Source organism: Lynx canadensis, chromosome B2 (genome assembly GCF_007474595.2).
Source record: "Lynx canadensis isolate LIC74 chromosome B2, mLynCan4.pri.v2, whole genome shotgun sequence".
NCBI lineage: Eukaryota > Metazoa > Chordata > Mammalia > Carnivora > Felidae > Lynx > Lynx canadensis.
The window spans coordinates 40,282,808-40,306,460 of record NC_044307.1 but is presented as its reverse complement, the minus strand read 5'-3'; the positions used below and the strand labels follow the sequence as shown (position 1 = coordinate 40,306,460).

Below are 23,653 nucleotides of genomic sequence, written 5' to 3'. Positions count from 1 at the left end.
GAACAGCCAGGGGCCAGTGTAATTTACATCAGGGGTGTGTCCCCAGCACCTGCTGAACCATGATGACAATCTCTCCATTTGACCCCCTTTTGCTGCAAATAGCTCTGACCTCAGCCACTGGCATCTCAGCCCCAGCACCTGCTTTAGAGCTAAGGATATTGCCGTCATCGCCACCATCAACACCGCCCTCACTACCCCATGGTCATTACCATCATCCCAGGTACCGGCCCCATCATCCCCCAGTCAACCAAATTGCATCCCACGAGGTCTTGGGGCGTGCTGGAAACCAGGATTTGGCCAGACTTCCGAGTGTATCGTGTCCAGACCAGGGATGCTCAACAATTTTGCCCCTTAGGTGGACACTGGGCCATGCCCTGAGACATTTTTGTTTGTCACAACTAGGGTCCTGCTGGTGACATCCCGTGCATAGAGGTCAGGAATACTGCTAGACATCTACAGTGCACAGGACAGCCCCCCGCCCGCCCCTAAAAATTATATGTTCCAAAATGGCAATAGTGTTGAGGATGTGAAAACTTGCCCGTGGAGGCCCTACGGCCCTCAGTCTATCTGACCCTGGCCCTCACCCCAAAATGCGCACATCATGCCACTGTTCCTGGACAAGAAGAAATCCTCACCAGCCCATCTTATGGCAACTCTTACGCACACTTGTTTGGCGTCCTCTGCTTGTATTAAAAAGTGCAGAAGAAGAAAGTGCTCTGTGGCCACCCTCCAGAGGGAAAATGCACAGAAACCACAGACACCCGGAGCACAGGGTGCACTCGGGATTGAGGTCACACTTTTGCCTAGGGCCGGGAGGCAGGGACTGGGCTCGATCCCGGGGGGTATAAAGGCAGAAGGAGTGCTCAGGGCCTTCCCTCCACTGCAACAGTCAACTTGGAGTGGCTCTCCCTCTGTGGCCAGCTGGGAACAAGAACCATGAAGTGGATGGTGGTGGCCTTGGCCAGCCTCCAGCTCTTGGAGGCCGCAGTGGTCAAGTGAGTCTGGGGCCTGGCTGCCGGAGCAGGTGTGGGTTGGGGCGTCCGAGGCAGAAGGGGCTACAACTTTTGCCCTCAGGAAACGTCTACAACTGAACCAAAGGAGAGTTTGTCCATTAGATGCCCAGCAAGCCTTTACAACAGACAGACACTGAGCATTCACGGTGAAGAAAGACAGGCTTCTTTACTGGTGTTACACCACTCAGAGAACGGGGCGCTAATGCTGAACGCAGGGTAGGGGGCTGAGAGTCGTGGGTTCTTCTGATGGGTCAGGGATCGGGTCAACTTCAGGACTGATTGACTTGTCTTTCCGGCCCTGGTCTGTCCGGTTTCATCAACTGTGACTGGGTGGTCATTCCCTTCCCTGGTCTGGATCTGCAAAACATCTCAGCAATTTGTGTGAGTGATGCTATCTCTGGTAACAAAAGCAGAGGCCGCACACCTTGTGATTGCGGGGGCTAATTCATTTCTTGTTCTCCTGGGCTTTGTTTTCATTGTCTTCAGCATCCTGGGGTTTTCCCCTGTAATCTTTAACTTGGGGCCACATGCCTTTCTGCAGACTTAATTCTGTTGGTGGTTGCACTTTTGGGCGAAGGGAAAAGCAGAAGCGCTTTCCCCTCTGATGAGAAAAGAAGGACCCGGCACAGGGTAGTAAGGGTGACTGCTGTCCAAACAGACCCCGGATGGCAGGATTGCTTTCCTCCTGCAGAAAGGAACGATTATTTCTGGATAGGCAGACATTTGCTAAAAATTGCCTTAAGGCCCAAAATTTATAGCGCAGATGGCACAATCATTGAAGCAGAAACAGCGGCAAGGTGATGTCTACGTGCCAGGTAAGGTGTCAGAAGAAAGGGAGCAGGAGGCGTGGCGTCCAGGACCTCCAGAGCGCTCCCGGCCTGCACACTGCTTGCTATGTGACCCTTAAAGACTGATGCCTCCAGCTCCTCTGAGAAATCTGTTTGCGATATGCAAATTCTGTCGAGATGGTGAGCCAAGCAATCGTCAGTTTTCACAGCTCAATGTGAATGGCTGTAGCTAAGAATTTCGGAAGAATGAGGGGTCCTGACGGAATGGGGATTCAGATGGGGAAAGAAAAGAAAGAAGCAGCACTTCTGGAGTCTGGAACGAGCCTGGGTGGACCCACAGAGGCCCCTTATGTAATGACAGCAAGCTGGTCTTGGAGGAGGACAGCCAAGGGGATGGGGGCAGAAGCCCAGAACTCAGAAGTTCCAATTCCAGAGCTGATCTGGGCCCCAGACCACCCAGGCCAACTTCCGCATTGCCTGGTGTCTGGAGAAGAGCAGTGATGAGCCCCAGGCTAGGGGATTAGTAGTGTGGGCAGACCTGGGCCCCTGTCTTCTGAGTCCCAGTCTAGTGCTGTCCCCTCTACCCATGCTCTGTCACATCAGCCGGGGTCAGGTGCCTGAGGACCACCATAGCAGAGGATCTGGGGGGAGCTCTGCCATCTCTGAAATCTTTCTTATAAATGCACATATCCTGGGCTGCCTGGCTGGCGTACTCAGTAGAGCACGCAACTCTTGATCTCGGGGTCCTGAATTCAAGCCCTACGTTGCACGCAGAGCTTACATAAAAGAGAAAGCGTATATCCTACCAAGGGTAATGGCCGAAGTCCCCTCCCCTTTCTGGGAAGGAATTTATGGGATACCTGAGAACAGAGGGCCAGGGAAGGATGAGGAGCCTTGAGATGAGATGTGGGCAGGCATGGGTGGAGGTATTTGTTTTCTGAATCTTGGAACAAGTCCTGAGAAGATTTTTGAAAGAAGAGAGGGAGAGGCAAAGAGGGAGGCAGAGGGAGAAAGAGACAGAGGGATAGACCCAAAGAAAGAGACAGAGACAGAGACAGAGAGAAAGGGCCAGAGCTGGAGCCAGAGCAGATGGGCACACGGGACAGAGGAGCAGGGAGTCTGGGGCATGTGGCTGGAGATGGAGAGGCGGGTGGGTAGGGGGGAGAAGGGACTGGGACCATCAGAGGTGCTGTAGGAATGAGGGAGGCCCCGTCCTGACCCCAGTCCCTCTGCAGAGTCCCCCTGAGCAAACGAGAGTCCCTCTGGGAGACCATGAAGAAGAAGGGCTTACTGGGGGAGTTCCTGAGGACCCCCAAGCACGACCCTGTGCAGAAGTACCACTTTGGCAACCTCAGTGCCGTCTACGAGCCCCTGGCCTTCCTGGATGTGAGTCCTGACGCCCTCCCTGGGGCTCCCTCTCTCTACCGGCAAAGTCTGAGGCCAGGCCCTGGGGGTGTGCTGCACCATCTACTTTGCACCCTCCCATCAAGCCCCTGGGGCCTGTCAGACTGGCCTGAAGGGCTCTGTGTTCTGGGAAAGTACGGGAGCGAGGTTCGGGCCTCTCCCTCTGGTGTGGGTTATAGGGCAGGGGCTCCGTCCATGGAGGTCTGGCTGGGCCTGAGGGTCCCTGGATCCCTGCAGAGCTAACAGCCTGCCCCATGGCCCCCCCAGAGTCTCTACCTTGGTGAGATCAGCATTGGGACTCCTCCGCAGAACTTCCTTGTCCTTTTTGATACTGGTTCCTCCAGCCTGTGGGTGCCCTCTGTCCACTGCCAGAGCCAGGCCTGTGGTAAGTGCTGGGCTTGCAAGGACAGGTGGCCGGTGAGGGACTGTGAGGTCGGGGCGCTTCCATCCTGAGAGTCAGGGACTTGGCCAGGATCAAGGGGCATGTGCAAGACAGAGAGGAGAAGAGGCCGGCCGTGGAGCTGGGTGATTACTTTGCCTTCCCTCTCACCCACACGTGTGCAGAGGGTTCCTTCACCTGCTCCAGCCTGACCCTTCTGGTCGGTCCGGCCCACTTCTCTCTGCTCCATTCTGTTCACTGCAGACAAGGCCATTCCCTCCCAGCAGCATCTACAACATTCTTTCTCTTCCACTCTCTCCACTCTTCACGAAGTTCTCATTGAGAGTCTCCCTAGACACATGGGACAACAGTATAGGATGTGGTCCCTGTATTGTAGTTGTATTTCTTTTTTTTTAATGTTTTTATTTATTTATTTTGAGAGACAGAGAGAGAGAGATCGAGCATTCAGGGGAGGGGCAGAGAGAGAGGGAGGGAGAGGATCCTAAGCAGGCTCCACACTGTCAGCGCAGAGCCCGACCCCGAGCTTGATAGCACGAACCATGAGCTCATGACCTGAGCGAAAATCAAGAGCCGGACGCTCAACCAACTGAGCCACCGGGGCACCCCCTTGCAGCTGTATTTCAAGACAGGCCAGGTTCCCCTCCTTAAGGCTGCCCTGGTCCCTGCCAGAGCTTTGGGGTGTGGGTCCTGACACTTTTTCTCCCAAGAATGCCTCGTTGGCCTTGTTCCTAATCTCTCAGCTTCCTGGTGTGACCAGTTTCTTGATGGGGCGAGGGTGGGGGGAGTGCGGGCATGCCCTGGGGTTCACCTGCTCCTACAGCTGATGGGGGTGGGGTGGGGATATAAAGGGAACCAGGGAGGTGGAGAGGGAGTCTATGCATCCTGCCCCGGAGGGTCACGGTCAAAGGGCACCCCAAGGGTCTGTAAATCAGAGGGGGCTTTGAGGCCAATGCTGGGAACCCCCTTGGCTGGCCACCCCTTGACTCCGTGGCCAGGGATGCTGAGGCCCCAGGATGTGAGCACAGGCTGGGACAGAGGTGGACCTCCCTCCCCCTGCCAGCCTGCCTCCCCAAACCCTCCCTCCCACTGCAGCCGGTCACTCCCACTTCAACTCCAACGCGTCCTCTACTTACTCCAGCAACGGGCAGATCTTCTCCGTGCGATACGGCAGTGGCGGCCTCCGCGGCATCTACGGCTATGACACTCTAAGGGTGAGCCACGTGGCAGGGTGCTCCCTGCCCCGGGATGTGGGGACTGTCCCTGGGGCTCTGAGCCGGGTTGGAACCTCACAGACCTCACCGTCTCATGGGAGGTCAGATGGAGATGCTGGAAAATATGGGAAAACTCCTAGTGCTTTACTGCGTACAGGCCGGGAAATCAGTACCCCCCCAGGGCTCCTTCGTGCAGTCACCCGGCCCTCCCTGACTGAATCATGTACCAGGCTCCCAGGACACCTGGTCCTCTCCTTAAGAGGCTTAAAGCTGAGGGAAGATGAAGGGCGGGGGCGGGGGGGGGGGGGCGGCAGGGCTCAGTGAGGCCGTTTGAGAGTGAAAGTGGTTCTTGTGAGACCGGTCAAGAAGGCAAGGGGCAAAGGCGATGGAGGGATGATCAAGGGAGCCTCTGCGGGGGGAAGGTTTGGGGGAGGTGGGTAGAGTTACACTTATCACCTCTCATCCCCCGCGCCCCCTCCAGGTCCAGAGCATCCAGGTTCCCAGCCAGCAGTTTGGCCTGAGTGAGCTTGAGCCAAGTCCCTATTTCCTCCATGCAAAGTTTGATGGCATCATGGGCCTGGCCTTCCCTTCCCTGGCAGAGGGTAGGACCACCACCCCCCTGCAGGGCATGCTGCGGGCAGGCGTCCTCTCCAGCCCAGTCTTCAGCTTCTACCTGGGCAGGTAAGAAACTGCTTGCGTGTCCTTAGTTCCCAGGCAACTCCCTCCGTTTTCCCCCAGACCCTGGAAAAGGGTGAGGCTCAATGCTTTGGGGTTTGGAGGGCTCCCATCAGGGAATGGCTCCAGCTACTCCCGTGTCTAGCATTTTCTTCCTGGGCTTCTTAACATTGATTTTTTAGAGACAGAGCGAGACAGAGCACGAGTGGGGGAGTGGTAGAGAGAGAGTGGGGACGCAGAATCCGAAGGAGGCTCCAGGATCCGAGCTGTCCGCACAGAGCCAGATGCGGGCCTCGAACTCACAGACCACGAGATCATGACCTGAGCCGAAGTCGGCCGCCTAACTGACTGAGCCACCCAGGCGCCCCTTCTTCCTGGGCTTCTGAACTGTCCCTCACTCCACACCCTTTCCCCCGTCCCTGCGTCTGTCCCCAGCCCACTCTGACTTTTCTTTGCATCTCTAGTCCAGGTCAGAATCTTTCCCTCTTCTGGGTGAACTTAGCTTTGAGTGTGGCTGCTGATTCTCGATACATCTTGGATTTACCTGCTGCCCAGAGCCTCCATTAGCTCATTGCCTTCTGAGCCAATATTTTCTACCTGGACACTTCTTTTGTATAATAATCGATGGCCTCATCTCCTTTGATCTATTGTTCTAGCCACGTCCTGGAGCCTTCTGGTCTACCTTCATCATTTGCCCCTGACAAGTTGTTTTCCTCACAACACACAAGCGATGGCCCAGGAGCCAGAGGGTGGGGGCAGGGGTGAGTGGCCTGGAATGGACTTTCCTTCTTTTCCTCTCCAGAGCTAGTCAGCCACCTTCTGGAGATAGTCAGCATCTGCTATCTGGGGTTTAATCGCTTGACTATGACTTTCAACAATATTACTCTGTTTCTAATGTTGGGGACTTAACTCTCTACCTCTGATTACAATTAGCTTTGAGTTTAGCCCTTAGGAACTCTGTCCAATTCCACACTCAGGTTCAACCACCAGGGGAGGCTGAAACACACACGAAAAATCCTCCCTTCCTCTCTGCCAAGGACCTACCTCCCTCCGGTCCCAGTAGAAAAATGACAAGTGGGGCTCAGTGTCAGGCTCCCACTGACATATGACACCAAGCAGCAAGAAGCGGAAGGGACAGGAGAAGGGCATGTGGGGTGGGGGGGAGGGGGGTGCACAGGGAACCTATACAACCAGTGGCTTTCCCTGAAGCAGGGCCTTGTGGGGCAGCGGTATCTGGAACCTGAGGCATGGGAATGCTGAGGGGCTCAGCTTGGAGCTACAGTCAAAAAGGGGGACAAAAGTCCCTTCCCTCAGGCTTCCACGGTGTGAGGGGTAGACACAGCATGGGGAGTCCCATTGTGACGGGCAGACCCAGCCCTGCCTTCGGGGAGTCTGATGGGGGAGACAGAGCAAATCTCAGGGAGCCCCAGCCTGAGGGAAGAGACACAGCCATGCTGTCAGGGAGCCCTAATCCGAGGGGGAGACACAGACCCGCCTCGGGGACCCCCCTACCCCAGCCTGCAGCCAGGGCAGGACCTCTATTTCCCTCTGAGAGTGATTACTCAGTAGGAAATCTTTTCCATAGTCATTCCCTGACTCACTCTTCTCTTTGCCTTCTGCAGACAGATGAACCCTCAGAAAGGAGCAGTTCTCATATTCGGGGGGATCGACCACAGCCTGCACAGGGGTCCGATCTACTGGGCCCCCGTCACCCAGGAGCGCTACTGGCAGATTGGCTTTGAGGAGTGAGTCTATGGTGGGGTCCCAGGCACGTGGGCAGGCTTTGAGGCATTTCATGTCACACACACACACACACACACACACAAATACACAGAGATGGACACACACAGGAAGGTACTGCTGGCAGGTGGGGATAGAGGACCTCTGAGGCCTGTCCCCACAAAGCTACAGCTGTCCTCTGCTGGAGATCGAAGGTCCAGCTCAGCCTGGAAAAATGGGGTGGGGTGGGGGCGACATACAGGGTAGGTCTTAGAATTCCAAACATAGACCCTGTGGTCCAACACTATGTGCTTAGAGATTAGAAACTGGGATGTATGTGGGGGGATCAATGTGCTCAACGTACTCACAAAGAATCAGTGACCCCGGCTTTCAGTGTTTCTAGAACCTTCCTTGGAACTGGTAAGAAAGACATTCCATGACCTGTTAGGTGGCTTTGGGTAGAGTCTGGTATGGTGTAAGTCAGGGGGATGGCTGGATTGACCTCTGCAGAGTCCTACTTTTCTGAGGTGCACCTTGATTCTACGGCTGTAGCTGTCTGTCCCTCAGTGGTGGGGAAAGCCCACTTCCCAGCTGCCCTGAGCTGGGGGTGCTGAGGGGGTTCGTCTCTTCACCTTCAGGTTCCTCATTGGTGGCCATGCCACCGGCTGGTGCTCCCAGGGCTGCGAGGCCATCGTGGACACAGGTACATCTCTGCTCACGGTTCCCCAGCAGTACCTGAGTTACCTTCTGCAGGCTACAGGGGCTCAGGCGGACCAGTATGGACAGGTGCGTCTGGTGGAGACATCCCCCTTCTTTTAGAGAGACCCTCCAGGAGGCATTTATGATCCTCCTCCGGCACAGGAACAGCCCAACTCTTGGCCTCCATGCTTCTAGCTGCCCTGAAGCACTGGAGGTGGGGGGCTCTGGGATGCCTGGGGCTGTGGGCCCGGAGGCGGATTCAGGGGGGGCTGGCACTTTGTCCTGAGGGGACATGGGGAGGTTACTACTCAGCAAAATTTCCTTGGAGCTTCAGCTCCTCAAAGGAAACTGGTTCAACACTTGCCAGGCTTGGGAGTAAGAGCAAGAGAGCTGGAATGTGGGGCCGAGGTGGCTGAGGTGGGGCTGGCAGGTCCTCTGATGTGGACGATGAGACCCTTGGGCCCCGTTCCTCTCTGCAGTTTATGGTGGACTGTAACAACGTCCAGAGCCTGCCCACCTTGACCTTCCTCATCAATCGTGTGCAGTTCTCCCTGCCATATTCCTCGTACCTCTTCAGAGTAAGTCTGCAGGGATGTGACTGGGTGTGAGGAGGGGCTGGGAGCCGGAAGCGCTGGGTCTCCTCACCACGTGCCATTTCCCAGCTCCTGGCAATGCTGCCTCACGTTGTCCACCCACCGATTCCAAACCCCTTCTCGGGCACGAGGCTGTGACACAGAAGAGTGTCATCTGTTATTTATTATTATTATTAATCAGTGTGGAGGGACACTGGGTTGTTTGTGGTGCACTAGCTAGAGTCAGCCCTGTTTGCCTATGCTGTCCCACCGGGATGTCACAGCATTCAAGGAGGGAGGCGCTAATTTCTATTTTACAAGTGAAAACTTGGAGGTTCAGAGAGGGTAAGACACTGACACAAGGCTCCAGAGCCAGCGTGAAGCTAGGTTTGGAAGCCAAGTTGGGCTGGCTTCAAGGCTTTGCCAACCAGGCTGACCTACTCCAAATGGGGAGCAAAAGAGAGGCGGAGGGGAACCTGGGGAGAGGAGACTATAGATGGTTACCGCAGTGTGCATTTACCCATTCCAGACCTCTCTCCCACCGCCCCAGCTCTGGGGGCTCAGTTGGCCTGTGAGCCCTCAAGGGCAGAACGTCTGGCTCACTCATTTCTGCGTTTGTGCTCCCGGCCTGGGGCTCAGGGCTGAGCAGGGCTCTGTCCATGCATGAGTGAATGTGTGCTACCCTTCTGTGCAGGGAAATGACATTTGTGCCATTAGAGTCCAGGCCACCTACCTGCCCTCTAGCAGTGGCCAGCCCCTGTGGATCCTCGGGGACGTCTTCCTCAGGTCCTACTATTCCATCTTCGACATTGGCAACAAGAGGGTGGGCTTTGCCGTTGCCGCCTAGACTGAGTGCCTGGACGCCTGGGCTCCCTTCTTCCTCTAGATCCCCCACCCCGAGCTTCTCTGTGTGCTTCTTCTCTGGACTCAGCCTTCTTTTTCTAGATTTTGGGTTTTCTCTCATAATAAATAGTTCTTTTCCATGTTGGCCAGCGTGTTGTTTTTAGAGGGCAGTTGTGGCCTGTAAGGCAGCTCCTATCACAAGAATGGGGGGGAAGAGTGGGAGTCAGGCGTAGATTTGCCTCTACTGGACCGTGTTCTCCCTGAGCGGCTAGGAGGTTTGTGGTGGCCGGGGGTGGGAGGGGGGAGGAGGGTTACTGAGATTCTAAGAGGGATGGGGCATGAGGTAGGGCTCGGGGAATGGTCCCTCTACCCCTCAGAGATTGGAGTCTCTTCACAGCTTGTCTCTGGAGAGAGAAGACAGTGGTAGTTGACATTGAAGCAGGGCATTCCTTTGTGATGGGTCAAGGGGCCTTACCCCAACCACCCAAAATGCTCCGCTGACTTAATTGACAGAATGACCACCAGAATCACCCCAGGCAAGTTTTCTAGCACTGTGACTGGGGTTTCCAATGCATCCTACACCTAGGCCTTTGGCTCCTCACCTGTGATCAGGTTTGCACTGGGAATTTCTGAGAGATGCTGGATGCCTGTGTGCACTCGTGGCAATCATGGGTCCTTCCGGGAGGAGGGTGATGCTACCAGAACCTGTTTCCAAGAGGGCGTCAGAAGGTCTGGGTTGAGCGAAACTGATCATATTTACACCTAGACCCTTACGCCCCAAGGGTCTGTTTGAAGAAGGACTGGCCCTTAATTGTGGACAAGAGCAATAGCTACTTGGAATCACCGGGAAATCAAGCCCATTTGTTGTAACGAAGTGAACAAGAGATGTTTTCTCCCTCTAGATTTCATTCCTGTTCTCCTTAGGAGCCACCCGCCAAAGACCCACAGATCTGGGGCTACGTGGTACTAGGCAGAGGAGGAAGTGGGGAAAGCAGAGAAGGGTAGCTCAGAGCTATGTAACTTCCAACAGGGGAATGACATGAAGTAGATCTGCAAAATGTTTCCCTGTAGCATGGTGGTGGGGGTCACCAGCCAGGTAGGACTGATGAGGCTTGAGGAGGCGTATAATTGGAAAACTCATAATGGGAGGGAGGGAGGCTCCTTGGACATATTTTTCCATGCTGTCCTTGATCAGCCTGACCCCAGCCTTGTCCCTTATGTTCAGGTGCAGGGGTGAAAGCACGAGATCCAAGTCTGGCATTCCACTCCCAAACATGAGGGAAACTGAGGTTTGCCATGCAGTAGTTTCTATAGCAACAGCACACTATCTGGGACCCTATATCCTTCCTAGACTCCAGGCAAGACAGCCTCCTGCAGGCCTCTCCTTGGGGTCAGAGAGGCCACAGGGTGTACATAGGGAGCTGGAGTGCGTGGCATCACTGACTGAGAAGAGAAAAAAACTTGCAAAAGGGGCAGAAACGAAGTGCGACATAAGTTCCAAGTTAAATGCCAAGTCCCCCGTACCCAGGCCAGGGCCCGCAGAGTGGGACTACAAATCCCGGCGTGCCTGGCAGAACCGACGGGAGGGACTACATTTCCCCGCGGGCGCCGCGGTAGGCCCTCGAGGGGCGGAGCAGGGCGGGGCGGGACCGCGGGGGGCGTGTGCTGCCCTCTGCCGGGCGCGGCGGGAAGTGGGTGCGGATTGACAGTGGGAGCCCTGGCGCCGGACGCGGGGCTCGGTGACAGCGGAGGCGGCGGCCGCGGGCTGGACATAGGGAGCGGCGGCGGCGCCGACGGCAGCGTGAAAGGGCGGGCAGGGCGGGCCTTCCCGGTGGCGCGGAGCCGGAGGAGTCCGGGAGGGGGCGGCAGGCGCAGCTCGCGGGCCGGACACCTGAACTTGGGACAAGTTGCCGGAGCCGCGGGGGACAGGCGGCGGACGGATTGACCTTCAGAGATAGGTGAGAGGGACCGAGGGCCAAAGGGTGAGCGGAAGGCTGGGAACCCCGGACCCAGGCTCCCCCGCCCTGATTCTGTGGGTCCGGGAGACAGGTGGGTGGATGGGGGCGCCGGCTGAAGAGGGGAGAGGGAGTGTGTGCGCCGCGCCGCCACCCGCCCCGCTGTCCGTCTAGCCCGAGACGTTGGGCACATGGCCGGAGCGGCGCTGCCCGCCGAGCCCAGGAACTCCTCCGGCCCCTCACTGCAGGCCCGGGCCGGGGGCGGCTTCTCTGCGACCTTATGTAACCAGGCGGGAGGGGCCGGGGCGGGCATGGGCCTTCCCGGCTCCGGAGCTGGGAGTCGAAGGGGCGGGAGGCGTGGGAGTGAACTTGCAACAAGTTTGAGGGACGTGTGGGCCTTGCGCCTACTCCTTCTCCACCGGAGGCGGTTGGGGCGGGTGGTACGGGGGACGGCGCCGGAGGCCCGGGAGGTGTGCGGGGGCCGAGTCTGGCCCGGCCAGGCCCAACCTGGATGGTCCGGGGGAGTGGGAGGGCCGGGGCGGCGCCACGCCCCCGGGCTGGAGGGGGGCGGGTGGAAGTACCATCCTCCCCACCCCCCTTCCCGTCCCTTCTTCTCCCTCGGTGTCTTGAAGAAGCCGCCGCTGCCCGCGTCCCCTGGTATCCCTGAGCTCTGTCTTTTTCTCCTCCTTGCATTATTCCCCGACCTGTGGGAGCCCCAAGCCCAGAGCTCGCCCTCCGCGCGCCCCTCTTTTTACTTTCCCGGGAGCTCCCGGCCATCTGCCCGTCCCCGAGTACCCCCCACCTTCTAGGTCCCGAATCCCGGAAAACACGCCCCCTTCCCCTTATTCCCTTAGTTCGCACCGCCCAACCCCATGCTGCCCCGCCCCCTAAGTCCGCGCTCAGTCTTCTCCCCACCTCCCCGAACCCGGGTCAGCTACGCGGGCGCCGCGCGTGCACTTCCCTCCTTGAAGGGAGAGGGTTGATGTCAGCTCCGTTCCCGCCCCTTGGCCCCTTCTCGGCCAGGGGTTCTGGCTTCACGCACGGCTGCCCCGAGCTGCTCCGGTTTGCGCGAGCAGGTTCGCGCCGCAGCCGCCTGGCGTGCCCCAGCCCCGCGCACAGGGGGGAAGAAGGGAGGGCGCCCGGGGCGGGGCTCGTCTGCACGCGCGTCCGCACTGCCCGGAGCTCCCCTCCCCGCTCTCTGGCGGCCGCTCACCGCGGAGCCCTTCCCATCACAGTCCACTCCAGCCGGGAGTCTCTCGCCCGTCTGTTCTGGGGACTGTTCGGCGCGAACGGTTTCGGACTGGCGTTGAATGCGGTGCTTTCTTTGGCTTTGCGTCCGCCGGAGAAGTGTTAACTGCCGCCCAGACCCCACCCTGAGTGAGGGGTCTTAGTTGAGCAGGGAAGGGGCAAGGCCGATGCAGGCCCTTAGTGATACTTCTCCGATGTGGGCTCGGGCCCCTGCACCCTCCCGGTCCAAGATTCCACTGGCCCAAGACCTGGCAATTCTTGGGGTGGGGGGAGGAGGTAGCTCTGGTTTCCTCTTGGGCGGCCAGATGCGGTTGGCTCAGATCAGAACGTAGTTCTTGGCTCCTTAGCCTGTTCGCGCTGAGGCTTTCTCCGTGCCCAGCCTGGTGGACAGCCTCTAGACCCTGCCCTCAGGCAGATCACAGTCGGGGGAGAGATGCCAGCGATAAAGGCCAGTCTTAGACACAATGGAGGGGAGAGTCCTGCGTGGTAGTCTGCTGGTATGCTGGTGCCATGCCTCAGTTTACCCAGTCATGGGTAAAAGCAATTTACTTGGCCACCTTCTTTCTGCCTGCCCCCCCCCGCCCCGCCCCCGGCTGCTGGGGTGGGAGAACTGGGAACCAGAAAGTGTAAATGAAGTGCCGTTTGGGTGACTCTGTGCTGGCTTCTCTGGAAGGGAGCCAACGTTACTTACAGTTTACAAGGCCTGTTACAGCTACAGTGCTATTTTGCCCTCTGCGAGGTGCAGACAAATCAGAATCCTATTCCAGCTCCCACGGAAGTGGTGCAGGGCATGGGGCAGGGGACATCCCCTCAGGTGAACACTACATTCATGGAAAACTAGCCGGGCTTCCGGGGGCTGATGGCAGGGTGACTCACAGTCAGATGGACAGGGGGTGGGCTAGGGCAGGCAGGAGCCCATCCAGGGGCCTGGGATGCTGGGATACCCAATGCCCACCTCCATTGCCAGTGAGGCCCCCTTTCAGCCTCCCACCCTTCAGGCCTGGCTGTCCTTTGAGGGTCTGGCTTCTGGCCCTGATTCCTCTTGGAGCTTTGTTTATGGCTGTAATTGTATCATTAGCTGGAGTTTATAGAGTTACTTAGCACCTGCCCCCACAGGGAGTGGCTCAGCCACCCCCTGGCTTCTGTCTCTTCCTTTTCAAAGTCAACTTGGTTTCTACCGGCAGCAGGCAGCAGGGGGGTTCCCCAACCGCAGCTAGCATGAAAGCCAGGTTGGGCCTTTGTCCTAGGGATGGAGGGCAGTCAGCACTTGGGGCCCAGCTTGGGGCTGCCCTCGAGATGACCGTGGAAATTGGGTTGACCTCCTCTGCTCCAGAGGGAGGGAGTTCGGGATTTCCAGTGCTGCTAGAAGTGTCCACGTCCCAGGATGCAGCAAGTGCATATGCATGTAAGGTGTATATCCTCATCTGAAAAAAGAGAGAGACAAACACATGCTCCTTCTGGGCTCTTGTGAGAATTCAGGGTGGAGCACTGCCTGGTACATGGTGAGTCCATAGGGTTGCTGTGTGTTCCACTGTGGGTGAGTGAGATTGATACGAGTTTTGTGTGTGTGGTTATGAGATTCTAGGTATCTAGATACATGTGTACAGATGAATTGTGTACGTGTGTGTCTATGAGAGTATCACACGATATTTTATTAGAATATTCATCTCGTCTCTATGCTCTAATAGAACAATATCCTAATAAAGTTATAAACAATAGTTGCCAACATTTATATTGTGTGTTTGCTCTTTGGAATGAAGTAGGGATGATTGTTTTCATTACATAGATTCAGAGAAGTTAAGCAAGTTGCCTGAAGTCACACAGCTGCAGAGTGGTAGAGATTCTAACCTGGGCCCAAGTGACTCCAAAATCCATGTTCTCAATCTCTAAAGAAGACCACTTCAGGGTTTCTTAGGCATTCTGTCTGAAAAGGTGGGCAGAGGGTGGTCTGGCAACCTTCTCTTCCCCAACAGGGTGTCCTGCTCTGAGCAGGGGTGGGAGCTTGCTGAGGCCTCTGCCCCAGGACTGCACCTGTCTCCCGGCAGTGCTGCTGAGCTGCTGACACAGGTGACCAGAGTTCTGTGCCGAGAGCTCTCCCGACCTGTCCGGGGAGAGGAGTTCAGACCAGGCTTCCTGGGTCTCCTTGGTAACCTCACACATTAACTTACAGCAAAGCCCTCACTAGGCACGTGTTTACTCAGATGTGGGGACAAGTCTGTAGCAGCTATGGAGGGAGAATGAGCTGCGGCCAAAGTCGTGAGCATACTGGTGTCCTCTCACTGACAGGCTATGTGGCTGGGGCAGGTCCCTGCTCCTCTCAGCCTCAGTTTCCACATCTGTGTACCTAGATCATCTGTGGGGTGCCCTCCAATGTGAACCCTCTACCTATCTTTGGCAAAGGCACCTGGACAGGAGAGGCTTCCAAAAGGGAGGGACGTGTCGTGTGTGTGTGTGTGTGTGTGTGTGTGTGGTGGGGGGTGGGGTAGGGGGTACTGCTGAAGTCCACTCAGTAGAGTTGTAGCTATAGGCTGGCCCTGGTGGTGTGACCAGCCAGTTTTTCTTGGGACATAGTCACAGCCAGCATGTACTGAGCACTAGCTAAGTGCCACCTAGCCAGGAGATTGTTAAGAGCATGAGCTCTGGGGCTAGGCTGTTTGGCTTGAAATCCCACCTCTGCCACTTACCAGCTGTGTGGCCCTGGGCGAGCTGCTTAACCCTGCTGTGCCTCTGTTTGCACACCCAGACTAACAGTGCTATAGTGAGGGCTAAGTATTCTGCTGCACGCTGCATGTACAGGACCTCGAATGGTGTCATGCTCAAAAAAGTGTTATCATAATGGACTCTTACGGCTCATTTATTTCTTTATTTCTCATTTCCAAGTGAGGAAATGGAGGCATAGAGAGCTCCAGTGAAGAAAAAAAAAAAAGACCTATGGGTTGCAAGCAGGATTCCGCCGCACGTCTGACATCCTCAAACGAAATGCCTTACGGGGGGCGCTTTATGGCTTCCCTGGCCGCAACCCCCACTGTTCCCTGTTGACCACACCTGGTCTCTACATTTGACAAGGTAGCAGAGGGAACTTGGCAATGCTTGCAGCATCTCTGGCACCCCTGCCCCACCCTGCCCTGGCCCTGGTCCTGGGGATTCCTTGGGTAGCATCTGGCTTGGCCACTTACTCCCCATTCCTGACCCATGGCTTTCCCCTGCACTTCTGCTGCCTGCCCCTCCTCCCCTCTGCACCAGATGTACAGATCCTCTTGGCTGCAGTGTGACCGAAGGCAGCCATGATATCCCAGCAACAGGGCAGGATCTGGGACTTGTTGTGCCCACAGGAAGTGCTTTACTGTGGGGCGACGGGGCAGGGGGTGACAGCAGAGGGTAGCTGAGAGGGGCAGAAGCAAGAGGCAGAGTCATCACCAGCTTTCTTTCCTGGCCCTTAAGTGTGGGCATGAGGAGGAGGGGAGAAGGGACGTCTGACCATGCCTGCCCCCCTCCAGCTTCCTTGGGGGCAAGCCTCCTTGTTGGCTTTTCTCCCAATGGCAGAGACCCTAAAGTAAAATGTGATGCCATGGGGATTAATCCCTAATTCTAGCAGACTTGCCAGAAATCCATAGTCCATATTTCCTCCTCCCAGCCCTTGTTCATGCTGGTCCCTTCTCCTAATACACACTCCTCTGCGCCCCTCCCCCTGTCCAAATCCTCAGTCCATCATATATATATATATATATATATATATAGAGAGAGAGAGAGAGAGAGAGAGAGCATGTGACTCTTGAAGGAGGAGCCTTGGCATCAATATGTTAAAAATTCCCCAAATGGGGGTATCTGAGTGGTTCAGTTGGTTGAATGCCTGACTCTTGATTTCAGCTCAGGTCATGATCTCATGGTTTGTGCAGAGCCTGCTTGGGATTCTCTCTCTCCTCTCTCTCTGCCCTCTCTGTTCATGTGATCTCCCTTTCTCTCTCAAAATAAATAAATAAAGTTTAAAAAAATTCCCCAAATGATTCTGATGCCCTTTCTCCAAGGCTGTGGCTCTCAAATTTGGGCATCAGAATCGCCTGGAGAAGTTGTTAAGACACAAATCGCTAGGCTTTACCACCAGGGTTCCTGATTGAGTAGGTCTGGAATCAGTAGGTCTGCAAATTCCAGTAGGTCTGGAATTTGTATTTCGGATGAGTCCTTGGGAGATAGATGCTAATGTTGCTGGTCCCCAGACCACACTCTGAGAACCCGCTGCTTTGTAGCTACCCAGCCAAGAGCTTTCTGTCTCCTGGGTCTCTGATTGCTTTGGGCCTCTTAGGTCTGTCTCCTTTCTGAAGCCAGGTCCCACGAGGCAGGGACCACTGTGAAACCATTTGGTGACCGCCAGTCCCTGGTATAATCGGCCTGCCTTGCCCACTCTGCCTCCCTGCCCCCACCTCCCATTAAACTGACCACTGTCCAGCCTTGTGGTCTTGGCACAAGACCCTCTGGGACAAGTGCTCAGAAAATCATTGCTGCTTAAGTACAGTGGGATGAGGTGGATAACAAAGGACAGCACTGTCCCCAGGAGTCATCAGAACACGGGGCAGGGTCTAAAGCTCCTCCTGCAAAAGTGCTTGGAGCCAGAGTGGCATTGCTGGAACACGGGGTGGGGGTGGGGGGCATCCAGAGTGGCCCTTGACTTTGTTGAAATGAGGCTGTAGAAACACCCATCATGTTATTTTACTTTTCTACCCCATGGTGGGCAAGTATTGGATCACTGTTTGAATTGTGTTTCTTGCTAAAAAAAAAAAAAAAAAAAAAAAAAAAAAAAAGATAGGGACGCCTGGGTAGCTCAGTCAGTTAAGGGTTAAACTTCAGCTCAGGTCATGATCTCACGGTTCATGGGTTCGAGCCCCGAGTCAGGCTCTGTGTTGACAGCTTGGAGCCTGGAGCCTGCTTCAGATTCTGTGTCTCCCTCTCTCTCTGCCCCTCCCCCTCTCATGCTCTCTCTCTCTCTCTTTCTCTCTCCCCCCCCAAATAAATAAATGTTAAAAAAAAAGTTAAAAAATGATAAAACATGCACAAAAAGCAGCTGTTCCCTTCTCCTTTCCTCAGACTGGAGATGCTGGGAGGGTGGAGGGAGGAGGAGGTGTCACTGTTGGATGTAAGGGTGTCTCCATCATCTTCTAGGAGGACTTGGGCCTTCAGGACAGCAGATAGTCAGGCCACCTTGGGGGTTCACCCCTGGGCTCTTGGGGCTGTTCCTTCCTTGGAAGCTGGATGAGCTGGGGCAAACCCCAGTGGGAGGCGAGAAGAGGTGCCCTATCCCCAGTGCTTAGAAGAGAACCCGGTATACAGTGGGTGCTCAGTAAATCTTTGTGGAGTGAGTGAGTGAATGGGTGTGACTTGAGCCCCATCAAGTGCCCAGAAATGAGGACACAACAAACACTTTACTCAGGGTCTCTGCCCTGCAGGCAGGGTATCAACTTCACGTACTAAAACTCAGGGACAGGTACATAGCTGGACAAGAAGGAGCTCTGCCCCCAGTCCCTGCCCTCCCCAGGATCCAGGTCCAGCCTCACTCTGGTTTGGGGCTGACCATCTGTCTCTTCCTGTAGAGAGTTTGCCAACAGCACCTCCCTGCCCCCCCACCCCTCCCAACCCCCCTTCGCCACCCTCCCCCACTGCCAACCCCTCCCCCACCCCCCACCCCTGGTTCTACTAGTGGGTCTGTGGGGTGGGGCTCTGGTTTGTTTTCTCCTGTTTGCCAAGGGAAGTCACAGCCTGTCCTCTGCCTTGTTTATCATTGGTTTGGGGACAGCACCTGCCCCAGCCCCCCTACAGAGGTATGGAGTGGCCAGGAGGTGACACACTATCCTGTCCCGCCCCTGTCGCGTCTTGTCCTCTCCTGGCTCTAGCCAGGTGTGTTCTCAGCTGCCCCTGAAGCATGGTGCTGGCTGGCTTTGCCGTGGGCCGACTGGGGCTGTGGGGCTGGGAGGCTTAGTAGCCAGCTGGCTACTACTACCCCTATATTTTGGAGAGTAGAGGACTGAGGCCTGGGGAGCGTGAGGGAGGCTCTCCGGCACCCCATGGCCTTAAGCACCTTCTGGGTAGCTAACACTGTGCCGGCCAAGCAGGGTGGGTGGGAATAAGAACACAGCTCCTCCCTCAAAGCTGACAGCCTCACTGGGAATTTCACTAACCAGAGGACAGAGAAAGGCAGATTGGTGTTAAGATAGTACAGAATTACATACTAAATGAATGTATGCTCTTTGCTCTGAAAAGCATTCTTCCTTGGTCTAGAGAGTTTACAAAAGGGCTCATGCAAGCATGGAGACCTTGGCCAGCCCTATGCACCCTCCAGACCCCCAAAAGGGCAGCTCTGTTGCTCCCTGGGTCCTCTTACCTGGGAGTCACCTCTGCAGACGTGGGAAGCCTCAGTCCTGGACAGAGTCCTTCCTTCCAGGAGGACTAGTGGCTGCTGAGTGCAAGGGGGAAGGAGCCACAGGGAGGTGGCTGGCCACCCACCTGCACTCGGAAGCCCTGGGCCATAGGGGATGTGGTGCTCAGTTGGGCCCAACCACTCAGACCTCTTTGGGTCTCCCTGTTGCTGAGCCCCAAGAATTGACCAGGAGCCTGGGGCAGTGATTCTGCTCCCCCCGCCTCCAGCATCATCCCTTCTTCCCCCTTTCCTCTGCTCCCCACGTCCTCATCCCTCTCTACCTCCATTGACTTCCACTGCATGTGGAACATTGGCCCTCCATGCATGTATGTCTCTCTCTCCTGCTCTCTCACCCCTTCTCTCCCTCTTAATTTCTTTTTTCTGTCTCCCTCCTTTTGGTGTATTCAGAGGGCTCCTTCAGTGCCTCCCCAGTGTGAATCTCTGAGCCCTGCTGTCGGGGGGGGGGGGCAGGGGGGCGCCCAGAGGAATCTCACCCAGGGCAGAGTGAGGTGGGTGTGAAGGCACCCAGCCTGAGGTAGCCCCCTGCCCTTGAGGAGCCAGGGGCTTGCAGTGGCTGGGACACCCCCAAAGTGGTGGTGGGGAGATGCAAGGAGCCAGAGCTGGCTCCCTGGCCAGCTGGGGGAGCCCCTCCACGGACAGCCCTGAGCATCTCCGGATACTCCGGCCCCGTGACTTAGCTATAGATTCTCATCCAGTTTGTGGGGCCTAAGTACAGTGGTTCTCAAAGTCGGGTGTGAGAAGATAATAGTAGAACTTCTGTTTCTGTTTATTTATATCCCACCCTTGTCTCCCCCTTTTTTTGTGAAATACACCACGAGTGCTGATAAGCACGTAAACATACATGCACACCGTAATAAGTCATTGTAAAAGTGAACACCCAGGCAGCCACCACCCCAGTGAAGAAACAGAACGTAGCCTGCACTCCAAAATCAGCTGGTGAGCCTCGCCTCTGTCACAACCCCTTCCCCCCGAGGTAACCACTATCCTGATCTTTCTGGTAATCAGTAATTGCTTTTTCTTATCACGTAACCACCGATGTCTGCAATCTTTATCAAAAGAGTGTAGCTTTGCCTGATTTTGAATTTGATACAGCCAGAACGATGCCTTACATGTTCTCTAACGTTGTGTCTTGTCCACTCAGTGCGTTTGTGAAGTTCACCCACGTTGCTCCGCAGAGCCCACGTTCACGGCTGTACACGCAGTTCATTCCACGGCATGCACTTGCCACCGTGTTTGCATCCGTCCTGCCACTTGCGGGCATTTGGTTTGCTTTCCTTCCTTGGCTACTGTGAGTGCTACTGTCAAGACTATCCTTGTATGTGTTTCCTGGTGCGTCGGTGCGTACCCTTCTCCAGAGGGCCGATAACCCCGAGTGCAATTGCTAGAGCACAGGGTGTACAATGCATATTTCACCTTTAGGAAACGTTTTGTTAAGTGGCTGTACCAAATTATTCCTCACCAGTGGCACCTGAGAGTTCCCGTTTCTCCATATTGTCGCCAACACTTGGTGTTGGTGGACTACTTAATGGCTGTCGTGCTGGTGAGTGCGTAACAGAAGCTCATCGTGGGTATCACTTCTCATCTCACTCCCCTTCTCATTTTTTTTGTAGACCTGTTTTTGTGGATGCTGGCTGACCCGCACGATATATCCATACGTTGGTATTTATAAGCAGTTTGTGAGGAAAGAAGCAGGCACTGGGGGTGCCCGTCATTTTTTCCTCATAAGAGTTTGTGACCAAAATAGCCGAGAGACTATTATAATACTGAATGCCAGCGAAGGGCTGGAGGTTGGAGGGGTGGGAAGATGGTCTTCAGAGGAGACCCGCAATGGGGCAGCCTCTGCCCAGAGGGTACTAAGCTCACAGAGGACTCAGGCCCTCTTGCCCAACACATCTGGCCAAGGAGGAGGAAGGCTACAGGGCTAGAGCCCTCAGAAGATACCATGCAACTTAGAATTGACAGGTGCCTATCCTTCCGGGTCCCCTAGGGCAATAGTTCTCTACCGGGGGGCGATTTTGCCTCCTAGGGGACATTTGGCAATGTCTGATGACATTTTTAGCTGTCACAACTCAGGAAATGCTGCTGGCACTTAAAGGGTAGAAGCCTGGGATGCTGCTAAATATCGTACAATGCCCCGGGCAGCCCCCTACAAGGACTTATCTGGCCCCAGAGTGTCAGTGTTGAGGTTGAGAAATTCTGATCTGGGAACAGAGCCAGGAACTGAGATTTGCCATAAACTTGCTACATGGCTTTGGGGAAGCTACTTCAGTGCTTCAAGCCTCATAGGGAAAATGAGGGTGGCGAGGGGTCCTGCCCCCGCCCCTTCCTGAGGCTGTGGTCAGGACTCGGGGGGGAGGGTGGCTGTGTAGACACTTTGGGAAGCATCCCTGCAAAGGGGCCTGCGCTGGTTGTTTTCTTTGTGGTCCCAGCCCCTCCCCCTTGACTGTGCTCCCTGTCCCCTGAACTGGAGGTGTCAGGCGACCAGCTGTGGGCTCGCCCTGGTTCCTGCTATTCCAGGCCTCAGGGCTGTAGGGGAACCGCCCTGAGGGCTCCAGCCTTTTTGATGAGGGCAGCAGAAATGAGGGGCTCTCTGGGGGAGCCCTGGGGCCCAGGTAAAACCATTTCTGACTTTGTCCTGAACTGGGTGGGAGTCCAAGGTTGTGTGGGGTGATAAGAGGTGCCTATCACACTCTTTATCTGAGGCCCCGTTGTAAGTCTGGGCCGTAAGGGATGGGAGTCAGAGGTCATTCTTGGGGGCTCTGCGCACCCAGGCCCGTCTCCTGCTCACTGTCTGTGCCCTTCCAGAGTTGTTATGCCAGAGAGGGCCCAGGGTTGGGTCAGAGTCTGGGTCAGAGCTCCCTGAGCCTCTCTCACCTCCCTGTTCTGGGGCGCGCTTCACCTTAGTGGCATCTCCTGCCTTCTCCAGGGGTCACAGCCAGCCTGATCTTCTTCCTACTGCAGTGCCTCTTCCTGAAACATACTCTCATTGAAAGGGTCTAGTAAACTCATCCACCCTGAGGTCTAGGTGACTGACAATGGCTTAATAATTGCCAGGCTTTCTTGGCAAGGAATGTTACCTATCAAAGGTGGGACTCCCTTAGACACCAGAAAGAAGCGCTAGCGAAATGTCAAATTTCTTTGACAGGCTGTGAGAGAAGTACTTTGGGCGTGAGGAACCCCTGAAGTCACGTGTTGAGCAAGAACATTTTGTCACAAGTGAAAATTGTATGGCGGCTCCTATCTTCCCAGAACTTCATAGAATAACCTTGGTCTCAGGGTCCATTTCAAGGTGGGGCTACATAGCAAGACTGTGAACTGGGTGTCTGGAAGCCCTGGGAAGGCCCAGGACCAAGGTGGCAGATATGTGGTCAGTCCGGAAGGTGGTGGACCGTGGGGCTTTGGGCTGAGAGGGTACATGTCTCCAGGAAGGGCTGGGAGGGTGTATAGGTTAGGGCTGGGCTTGCATTGGACCTAGTAGGCTTCCTGAAAATTCTCCCCGCTCTGTGCCTCTCCATCTTGGGTGGGGGGGGGGCAGGTGCAGCAGGACCTATGCATTTTGAGGCCAGGCTGTGTGAGTAGTGGGGGGCTGTCAGTCTGGGAGGAGGGAGCGCACTGTAGGGGTCCTGGAGCCCAGAGTGGGGGAGATGGGGTGAGATGGAGCTGGGAGCCCGTCTGTGTTGGGTAGTCTTGTGGGTATGTGAAGCCTTTCTGGGCGGGTGTGCGGTTCCCTCTGCGCCGTGAGTAATCCTCGGCCACACTTGCAGCTCCCAGGGGATTGTGCAACTTCCTCTCAGGCTGAGGTGCAGGGGGCTGGGTGAGAAACAGCACTGGGGAAAATGAGGAAACTGGGGCCTGCGCCGGGGCAGGGGCACGGGCCTGGGCTCTGGCCCCCCAAGTTGCTGAGCTTTCCAGGGGTCCTCCTTCCAGGGGACTTCCGTCTCCCAGGTCTGAGGGAGTGTGTGCACATGAATGTGTGTGTGTGTGTGTGTGTGTGTGTGTGTGTGTGTGTGTGTGTTGTGTGTTGTGTCTTTGGGGAGGTAGGTGAGTGGGGATGAGGCCCCAAGGGCTGAACTGGCATTGGGGTATCTTTCGAAGAGGAACGGGAGATACCGAGTAGGGTCGGGGTTGGGGAAGCAGGTGGCACAAAGGAGGGGTCCCTGGGCCAGGCTCGGGGGGAATGGGGATGGTGGAAAGTGTGGGAAACCAGGATTCAGAGGAGCTGGCTGCCAGCCCCACTTCTGAGGAGCTGGGCAGCCCTGGGCAGTTTAAGCACTCCCTGCCTCGTCCTCACATCTCCAAGCTCATTTTGAGGCTCGGGTGAGGCCACAGTAAATACCTCCTTGACTCAGGGATTGGGAACAGACACTCTGCGGGTCCCCCTGGGTTCGAATTCTGACCCTGCCACTCTGCAGCTATGTGATCCTGGTAAGCTACTTAGCCTCTTGGTGCCTCAGTTTACTCATCTGTAAAACAGAGGTGACAATTATAACGCCTACCATGTGGGTCCGTTCTGGGGATTAAAGGACCTGATTCATGTAGAGTGCTCAGAGCAGCGCCTGGAACCCAGCAAGTAAGGGCTCCACACAGGCAGATGCTTTCCTGGTACCCAAGCATGTTTGTAAACAGCAAAAAACTGCCCAGTGTTCATGTGACTATTTTTGATGGCAGGGATTTGAGCTGGCACCAGGGATGATGATAA

The 23,653-nt window shown here is 55.8% G+C and overlaps 2 protein-coding genes across 2 annotated transcripts in view; both read left to right on the top strand.

Moving 5' to 3' along the window:
• Positions 1-936: 936 nt before the first annotated feature.
• Positions 937-9,667, top strand: PGC (progastricsin). The gene is made up of 9 exons (XM_030314556.2): positions 937-995; positions 3,037-3,187; positions 3,473-3,590; positions 4,698-4,816; positions 5,298-5,497; positions 7,114-7,236; positions 7,849-7,996; positions 8,389-8,487; positions 9,176-9,667. Exons 1-9 carry the CDS (start codon positions 937-939, stop codon positions 9,326-9,328), a joined length of 1,170 nt encoding a protein of 389 aa, XP_030170416.1. The 3' UTR covers positions 9,329-9,667.
• Positions 9,668-11,019: 1,352 nt separating this feature from the next.
• Positions 11,020-23,653, top strand: part of LOC116738098 (transcription factor EB-like) — a 49,790-nt gene continuing 37,156 nt past the window's right edge. The window contains exon 1 of the mRNA XM_032593340.1: positions 11,020-11,282. The gene's annotated coding sequence lies outside the window, so the exon portion shown is untranslated. The remainder of the gene's footprint in view (positions 11,283-23,653) is intronic.